The sequence below is a fragment of the Limanda limanda genome, chromosome 5, assembly GCF_963576545.1.
Source record: "Limanda limanda chromosome 5, fLimLim1.1, whole genome shotgun sequence".
Taxonomy (NCBI): Eukaryota; Metazoa; Chordata; class Actinopteri; order Pleuronectiformes; family Pleuronectidae; genus Limanda; species Limanda limanda.
The window spans coordinates 17236057-17246033 of NC_083640.1; the positions used below are offsets into that span (position 1 = coordinate 17236057).

Genomic DNA, 9977 nt, shown 5'->3' on the forward strand with positions numbered 1-9977 from the left:
GTGACACCCTGCCAGCTGGTTGGCCGTTCACTGCCGTGTGGCGTGGATTGACAGCTTTAGAAACTTAACAACTGTGGTCTTCTCTTATTCCATCTCCATCTATTTTCATCATCTCAGGCCCAACCGCACCATAACTGCCTCCACTGAAAACAGTAAAAAAAAAAATCCTTCCTTCTCTTTCTCTCTCTCCATCTCTATGTGTGGTCTCCAGACTGCAGTAGTGTGCCATCAATCCTCTGGCTGTCAGGGTCTATTCAGCCCTGCTTGCTGCTGGCAAGCACCAAGTTACATAACTAAAGAAGAGAGAGGAAGGGACAAAAGCAAGGACAGAGCGGAGGAGAAGGTGAGGGATGAGAGAGGCGAGGTCAAGAGGGTGCGATGCCAGGGGAGAACCAAGCTTAGTGACTACACTGACTACACTTTCCTCCACTTTTTCATCGATCAATTTTGCCTGGATATAAACTTGCCTACTCTTAAATTCCATTACCCTCACAGTTGAAAGCAATTTTATCCAGCGTGCATTAAAAGAATAAAACCTGAATTGTCAGGACTAAGAACACACATTTGAATATTGGCTAAACCTACTGAATTTACATAAACGAGACAATGCCCATTATGACAACTAAAGCCCATCCCGTTTTCTCTAGATCCTTTCATATGGTTTATATGATTCAGTTACTGTAACAACAACTGTCATGACACAGAAAGTATGTCACCATGACTACTGTAAGCAATGCACAATGCTGTTTAATGTCTCCGTCCAGTTTTTTGTGGTCTTTCCTATACTGTCAAGTCACAGTATTCATTTTCACCTCTGACGTTGTTTACTTTTTCTTGACTTTTCCTGTCCTCTACTGTTCTCACTTTGGCGGAATTACTCTCCTGATTTATATGAAATTTACTGCTACTGTATTCTTTTGCATTTTAATGTGCTTCCTGTACGATATATTGTAAGTTCCATTTCTCATAAAAACCAAGGTAGGAAGATGAGGTGCGGAGTGAGACAGCAGCTAGAAATTGGGAGAGTTGTGTGGGGAAAAGGAGAGGCAGGGGGAGAGGGGCGAGATAAAGATGGAAGACTACCACAAAAAGTGATGAAGAGAGGAAGTGGGAAGTGAGGATGTTGCTACAGGCTTTACAAGAGACTCACTTCCAAAGGGGATTGTGTATTGATGAAATCCAGCGAGTTCCAAGTCAGGATACAGTATGTTATGGCTTTTGAGACACCAGGCCCAGACTGCAGTTTCACCCTTTGTTTGGTTGTTTGTTGGCGATTTATCCAGCAAAGTGCCTTTTGTTGATGTGGGAGACTCAGCACTGCACACCGCGTCTGTAAATATTCAATGATGCTTTCTGGGCAAGAGCAGAGGAAATGATAGATCGAGCTTTGAGGGATTTCTGAGTGTGGGCATCATGTTTCTCAGCCTGTTTTTGACTCTTTTTATCACACCTTCAAATTCAGAACCGAATGCAAACCAGCGTAAAGCCGTGATCTAAAGTCATGATGTATTGCCAATACTGCCTCAGAACTCAAAGAGAACATTCATGGTTATAATTATGATTGAATATGTGAGATCAAATTTGTGCGAGGAGGGTAAGTGCTCCGTCACAACTCTCTGTCACATCGGGCGTAAATCGCAGACTGTAAATGAAGATGGACGACGCATCTCCATTTCCTCCCACTATCCAGAAATGAAGCCAAAATATATACAGTATTTACAATATCCTGGATATGTACGCTGCCGTCTGGCATTGTTTATAACAATTGGAGCCAGAGTCTGCACGGTAGTGATGAGGGGGGGTGGAGCTGCAGCAGTGAGGTCGATACATGGGCTCACGCTATCGCAAGCCAATCTCAGCTGTCAATCATTTTTATAACAACAAATAACTAATACTAAGACCAAACCTACTGGAAAAAAGAGCATTCACATCACAAATCAGTGTGATGACAATACCTACAATGTCAGAAACAATCTTTGACAAAAAAAACATTATTTGACGTGTGCTTTGACTCGTAAGCCAGCCACAAGGGGGCAATCAAGTCTCTTTGGCTTCACTTTTGAGGAAAGGTCATGTTTATCTTCATGTACAGCCAACAGTGTAAATATGTAAACAAATGAAAAAGAGACTGAACATAGATTTAAAGGTAGCCACATCAGAGAGTGAAAATGTTTTCAGTTGTCATTCAAATAGGATTTAGAAAACCATGTGGGTGGGTTAACTCTCCTGTTATTGAATCTGTGTTACAGTTTTTATGAATTAAATATGAATTATGAACTGTCAACTGGAAAAACTGATTTACCGAATCAATCACACTGTTGGACACTTTTCAAATCTGAAACCCCCATTTTACAGAAATATAAACACATTCTAATTCACAGTCAATGCACTGGTTTGCTTGTTGTGTTAGTGACGGCAGCTTTTGTCTTTTAGCTAAGATAAAATGGTTTTGGAATCATTTTTGGATCTTTGCGAGGCAAGTAAAAGGGTTTTGTGAGTTGCTTGAATTTTGTGGCTTTGTGTTCACTGTCTTGAGAAACTGAAAAGGAAGTTTCAGGAAATAGGTTTTAGCAATTAAGAAAAAAAGCAACCCATCATTTCACACCTCATAGGATAATCATAATAACCATATGATTTGCACAGACGACATGGGAGTCACAAAATACAAAGAATTCACATTCACAAACTATTAGATCTATGATTGCCACTGTGAAGAAACAGGAAACTTTTGGGTATCAATACCCAATGGCCTCCACTAGAATCCGTTGTGTAGGAGCATGAATATAGAGCCATGCTGTGTACCTGAGGGCAGGAATTCTTTCTTTACATCAGGCTGGTGGTGTTTTTTCTATGATTACTTTATTAAAGGGAAACAAACATTTTCCGCCACACTCTTCTTCCCTGTTTAAAAATGACTGAGACAGGTAAACAGCCAACTTTTAGAAGGATGTTTTAGGGTTTTAAAGATCTCTTCTATGCAAACTTGGCCATTACCACATCACTGTTTTCTTCACTGCCCAATAAAAACTGCGGCTGCAGGAAAGCGCCTTCTTAAATCACTCTGACTTACCTAGGTGTGTGTGTGTGTCTGTGTCTTTATAGGACTGTGTGTGAGTGACTCTCCAGAGCGTTCACACACACAGGCCGTCCTGTCAGTGGCAATGAGGCAGCCCGCTTGCCGCAGAGCGTGTACTTGAGAAAGGACGCCCGAGTTTGTAAATCAGTCCCGCTCTCTCTCTTTTTGTGTGTGTGTGGCTCGCTGTCTGGTCTTCTGTTGTTGTCATTTTTGTTTATCTCTGTTGTAATCACATCCACACAATCCTCTCGTTCATTTACTCCTGTCTTGTCACCTCTCCTCCGATATTGGTTGACTCCTCGCCGATATCGTGCCTGACCTTTTTCTCTCCCTGTTTATCTCCCTGTGTTTGCCACAGTTTCTAGTTGCATTTGATTCACTATGTTCATTTTTTGTTCCTTCAAAAGCTTGGATCCGAGCTGTCCCTCTTTAATACAGAGCATATGTCTCTTCAACCAACTCTTTGTACTGTGCCTGGTAATTATTTCTTTCAGACTTGTCGGCCAATTTGTATGTTGCTGTTCTCGCTTTACCTTCTGTTGTTTTTTCCCAAGTATCTGAAGGTGGAAAAACAGCACCGATTTTTTTTTGTATGATTAGCAATTTAGCCCTAATGAAGACGTCCCCCATAAGTCAGCACTGCCATAATGGATGTTCCACACAGTGGTTATTCCCTCATTTTTTTTTACGGAGCCCCTATGTCGAAAATTTGGCTCGAATGGAAATTTTCTCTCCTCATAATTAGATCAAGGAATCTGCAAGAAGTCTTGTAGTGTTTATCCACACATTAAAGCCCATTAGACAGCAGAGGCACACTCCCTCAGCTCTTTAAGCAAACTGCAAAGACGACACACTGTTTGTTGTTTTGGCAGAGAGTTGTTGTGTTTGGCTTTTTTGCTTTTTTTTGGGGTAGTTTCTTCTTTTTGTTCCATTTGGACATGAAAGGACACAAAGACTGGGCTCTGCGAGTGCAGCTTGTTTGGCTGCAATTCAGATCTTTTAAAAGCCATATCAAACGAGCAGGTCAGAGGATGTTTCCATGCTTCTGTGTAGTGTCAGTGAGCGGTTACACAACCAGAGACATGGACACAGATTCAGATTTTTTCTTACAAATTTACGTATATTTCTTCATGAAATGGCTTACACATGAATGTGAACGCAATTAAAGAAAAGCAGTAAAGTCTAATCATGGAGATCAGTATCGGGAACAGACGATTGGGAAAGGCTTCAGGGCCTGATCGTTTTTCAATAAATGTCTTCAAAACTGATAAATTAATAGACCCTCTTCTACTCCTGCTCATTTATTCCATTTGAACCTACTACTAACCTGAAACCCTGGAGCACACCATTACTTAAGTCTTAGTAAAACCAGGGAAGCATCCTATATCACCAAGGGCTAACAGTGTCCTAAATTCAATCAAGCTGCACCTTCTCTCTCACACTTATAGAGAGCAGTCCCCTAAATATGCCACGACCGTCCTTTATCAAGATCAATTCATTATTGGCATCATTATTTATTTGTCGGCATTAGTGGCTAGTATAAATTTATACTTGTACTATTCCAATACTGTCAGAATAGAAAAGCCAGTATTTCCACATCTATCACATGGTATCTGACAGGGTTTCCTCCCTTCTTCCTTCTTAATATTAATCGATAATTGAGACCCTGGTCTGTAAATCTGTACAATTTCTAATATGTTGATGATCCAGCAACACAAAAAATTACAATTTCCACAGCTTCCAGGTGGGAATCACAAATTCAACATCAAACGGAAATAGGAAATATTGTCACAATCTTTCCTTCTGTTTGAGAGTTAAGCTGCTGAATAATGACTAATGCAAGTGTGGAGGTTTAAAAAAGGATCCACAAAATGAAAGTGTTAAGTGCAACACACACCGGCCGCATTACATCATTTGATGAATGTAAATCAGCGCCCGTAGCACACACTGGACTTGTTTAACAGTCAGAAGAAGTAGTGACATTACAGTAGCCATGATAGGACAGTTTGACAAGAGAATAAGATAAATAATCTTCTTTTCTGGTATATGTTGAAACGACTGATCCCTATTTACAATAATATGTGTAAAAAAAGCTGGTGAGCTCATATATATAAATACAAATACACTTCTTACACCACTGAGTTACTGGGTTAACATATTAAATGTAGGTTTTATTGAGTTCTATTTAGAAGGATCAGCAATATGCTGGCAGTTGTAAAAATCACAAAAACACCGCAGCTTAAGTTTCTCTGTCCAATAAGCATCATTTGTAACAGACACCGTCTCATTTCCAGTTTGTCATCCCCCACTTCCTCCTCCCTTTCCCCCTTTTATTATTATTTCGATTTCAGGTTGACAGTATTCGCTCGTGAAACCGTTTCATTGAATTTGTGGTTGCACCATTGTGCTGCACCCATTCAGTCAGCTGCGTTCTGTTCTAATTACATTTCTACTTCTCACATGCAACTGCCGTCAACGGCCTCAACACAGTAATTGCGTTACGTGTTATATTGATTTCCACACAAAAATGGAAGGAAACATGATCACATTCATACATGATACATGAAAGCAGCCGGGATTCTAAATAAATGCATGCATGTATTTGCAAGTAAACGTATTAACTCACATGTTGCGCACATAAAAAGCATGTGCGCGCATGCAATTACCCAGCACATGCTTATCCGTATGCACGCCACACACACAGGGAAACACACAGCCATTGTGTTGGCAAATGTCAACTCGGCTTATTCTCCCGTGAGGTTCTTCAGTGTCGGATGAGATTGTGTTACTTTATTGTACAATGCACACTCTGTCCCAATGGCACTGTGTGTGTGTGTTTGTGTGTGTGAGAGAGAGAGAGAGAAAGAGAGAGAGAGAAAGGCAGTTAGAGGGAGAGATGGGGAGAGAGAGAGGAAAGGGGGACAGTGATGAGATATGTTGCATAAGGGGGTGCAGTGGAGTGTGAAAGAGAACAGGTGGCTCTTGTTTCTGCCATCGAGCTTTATGTGCCATCCTCCCCATAGCGTGTGTGTGTGTGTGTGTGTGTGTGTGTGTGTGTGTGTGTGTGTGTGTGTGTGTGTGTGTGTGTGTGTGTGTGTGTGAGTGTGAGTGTGAGTGTGAGTGTGAGTGTGAGTGTGTGTGTGTGAGTGTGTGTGAGAAAGAGTAGGGGGAGAGAGTGAGATCCCATTTCTTTTTGAGGGGGGATTTTGCATACGCTGAGTGCACACCTCCATACATGCAGATGTTACCTTGTCCTGTTTGTCTCCTAATTGGCGTGCGTGTGTGTTTGTGTGTTTGTGTGTGTGTGCGTGTTCTTCAGTGAGCTGGGTTCCGGTTGGTTTAGAATCAATTAGAACAAGCTGCAGGAGCCCACAGAGATCATTCTCCAAATGTCACCCAATTAACAGTCTATAGTGAACACACAACTTTGCTCATGCTGCCCGTCTCTCTATTTCTCTCTGCCTGTCGGTGTCCTCCTGTCTCTCTCTCCCGAGTGTTTCCCCCCGGGACGTGTTTAGTGATTTATTCTTGAAAAACAGCAGGTACACGTCACACACTCACAGAGACACCGGCAGAAGTGCAGAGGAAAGTCTCTTTAACATCTGTCTTTCTCTCTCTCCCTCTCTGTCTCTCTCTCCCTCTTAGACCAATCATCCAGGCCGGTGGTCAGGACTAGGCAGCAGCAGCAGCAGCAGTCTGGCCCCAAGGGACCGAAGGGTAGTGCGGGTTGTGGGGGCAGCGCCCGCAGGGGACCTGTGTAACCAGCACGTCCTCCATCACCATCCACCTCTGCACGGCCACCCTCCTGCCTCCGAGCGACACGCTGCCAGGGAAGAGCGCCACTGTCATGGGGCCCTGGGCCAGTCTTCAGCCCGTTACCCAGCATCCCATCTGGCTCCGGGCTCCTCCAGCCTGTCCCCTGCCGCCACCGCTGGGTCAGCCCCGGCCTCACCTTGTACTCCAGCTCAGCTTCTAGTGTCGCACCCGGGGCCCGATCCGAATCACTGCCCGGGCTCCGGGTCGGCGGCCGCTAATCTCACCGTGATCCCGTGTCTATCCTCCAGGCAGCCAGAGGGGGTGTCCTCCTCCTCTGAGTCCCTAACTGTAGGAGGAGGAGGAGGAGGAGGAGGAGGAGGAGGAGGAGGAGGAGGAGTGAGTCTGTCAGGTGGAGTGAGGAGAGCAGGAGGAGAGCACTACCCCCCCAGCCATATTCCCCGCGCAGTCATGGCCAGCGCCTCCTCCAGCCTCCACAGCCTGGCGGGCCGGGGGAGCCCCTCTCCCAGCGTCTCGTCGTCCGACCAGGCCTCCCCTCCCCCTCCCACACCTTCCTCCGCCTCCTCGTCCTCGTCCTCCTCCTCGTCCGCCACATTCACGGGTCGTTTAGGACAGCCCCCCCGAGGCCCTCTGTCCCTGCACAGCTACAGTCGTAAAAACGTCTTCCTCCAGCATTCCCTACATACTGCCGAACTGCAAGCTCTGACACAGCGAGACAGTTGAGAGGGATCAACCACAAGCAGCCATATTATTGACTCGAGTGACAAAATGTGTGACTTTAGAGAAACACTGCTGCTCCTTCGGAACAAGTCTCTTGAATTTCACCGTCTCCGTTTCTCCGACACATGAACAGCACGTAGTTCCAATCCCACCGGTTTCTCTTCACTTTGCTCACCAACCCCTCGGCTGACATTCTGTTCGAAGGCTCGCTCGCTTAAACACATGATCATTCGCAGGTGCACAAGCGCAGGCTGCGAGTGTGAAAAAGGCACACACCCGTCTGTCAGAACTCCCACGTAGTGTCATGCTGACAATTTAGATGTGCTTACGCCCACAGAGACACACAAAGTGCAGCGCAGAGACTCACAACCCTTCCACAGAGACACACACTTACACTCTCAGGCAGATATCTCCACTTGTATCTCTGCTTCGCAATCTGTACAAACAGGGTTTTCAAACCAGGACAGAGACGTGAGGTTTCTATTTGTTTGTGCTTTTGTCGGTGATATTTTTTTTTTTTTATTCCTTGAGGTTAATACTTTTTACCAGTTTAAACCATGGGCTGCTGAAGGAACTATGGGAAATGACCGTAGTGTGTGCTGGTAAGGATTTATTCTCACATGGCCAAAACCCTACGTCAGATCCACTCCACATTCCTTAACGTCCACTTAGGAGTCATCTGCATCCACTACCCTCGTACTGCATGCTTTTTAAAATGTAAGGGAAATACAGGTGGGCCTTTTCTACTGCAACAACACCGGGGTCCGGGGTCTTTTGATAATGTTTCAGTATCAACTCTCACCTCAGTGTTTCAAGAAGGGAATCGAAAACATGCTACGACCTCGAAGAAATGTGCTTTGAGAAGTTGTCGATCCCACATAACGAAGAGATCACTTATTCTCTCAGAGTAACTGGACCACTGTTTTTAAAAGAAAGCAATGTTGCAATATTACCCCCTTATATACAAGAATGAAGATGTGTTTGCAATGTTAGAATAGTACAGTACAAAATTATCAATTCACCCTTATGATTAGAAACATTATTCTGAATTATTATCCCTGCAGACTTGGCGAACAAGATCAAAACACATGTGTGAAGAGAAAAAGGATATGAAATCTGGAACAACCAGCATTGTGTATGTTTTTCCAAAATGTACGTGTGTGTGTGTGTGTGTGTGTGTGTGTGTGTGTGTGTGTGTGTGTGTGTGTGTGTGTGTGTGTGTGTGTGCCAGGTTTTGGAAGGAAGCTCTTCAAACTCTTCTTTTAGGGCTGGGTATCGAACAGGGACACACATCTGTGCTTTGTTAAATGTCAATACTAATTTTTAGGAATCCAGACGGAACAAATGTGTCTCAAATCAGGGAGATATAGTTCCTTGACAGATTTCCCATGATCAAGTTATTATTGGAATCAATTGCGAAGAGTCTGATTCTGTTTGGCGAAGAAAGACGACAGAAAACTGATCTCTATTGAATGCTCGAAAAGAAAATAAACTGAAGACGTCATTTTATATATATCCCGTTTTGAAAAAGCACCAGCCCTGAGTTTTTCACTGATACCCGGTACCTAAAGGATCTTCTTTTATCCTCCTGATCTCAGATGTGTTTGAAAACTGACCTAACGACATGGTGTTTGGTAAAATAAGGCTGAAATGTTGTTCTGGACAGTGGGACATATCTTTTGAGTAAGATTTACATACGCTGTAACTGCCATGACCTGCTGAGTCGTACAACGCTGTTCACGCTACACGTTTCACAATTTAACATGTGAGAAAATCCACCAGGACCTCTTCAGTCTGAGCAATGATTATACACTCACCAATCACTTCATAAGCAGCGCCATGCTAATGTTGGATATTGCCGTCTTTTGCCACAAGATGTTGGAAACACTGAGTTCATGTTGCATCACGTCGTTCCTGCGGATTTGCCAACTGCACATTTGTGCTGCCAATCTCCTGCTCAACCACATCCCAAAGGTGTTCTGCCTAATCCAGTCATATTGATTCAGGAGGTGATTAAAGTACGTGATTGTCTGGATGTGAAAAGAGTTTGAAACAACCTGCTCTGTGAATTGGTGCATCATCAAGCTGGAAGCAGCCGTTAGAAGATGCTAAATTGTGGTCATAAATAAATGCTTGTGGTCAGCAACGACACTCAGTTGCCAGGCTGTGGATCTCAAACGATGATTGATTGGTATGAAGATTCATGACGGTTGACATGAGGCAGGCTGGGTCCACGGATTCTTGCTTCACGCCAAATTCTGACCACTCCATCTGCATGGCTCGGCAGAAATTGAGATTTATCAGAAAAGGGGACATTTTCTGCTCTTCAGCTCAACTGTGTTTGTGAGTCTGTGCCTAGTCCATATTTCTTGGCTGCCGGCAGTGGGATCCAACATAGTGTTGGAAC

General features: G+C 44.0%; 1 protein-coding gene across 1 annotated transcript in view; it reads left to right on the forward strand.

The window, feature by feature from the left end:
* ccser1 (coiled-coil serine-rich protein 1) overlaps positions 1 to 8723 on the forward strand; it is a 106773-nt gene extending 98050 nt beyond the window's left edge. The window contains exon 10 of the mRNA XM_061071704.1: positions 6722 to 8723. Within this exon, the coding sequence (XP_060927687.1) occupies positions 6722 to 7573 (852 nt within the window). The 3' untranslated portion in view covers positions 7574 to 8723. The remainder of the gene's footprint in view (positions 1 to 6721) is intronic.
* The last annotated feature ends 1254 nt before the right edge of the window (positions 8724 to 9977 follow it).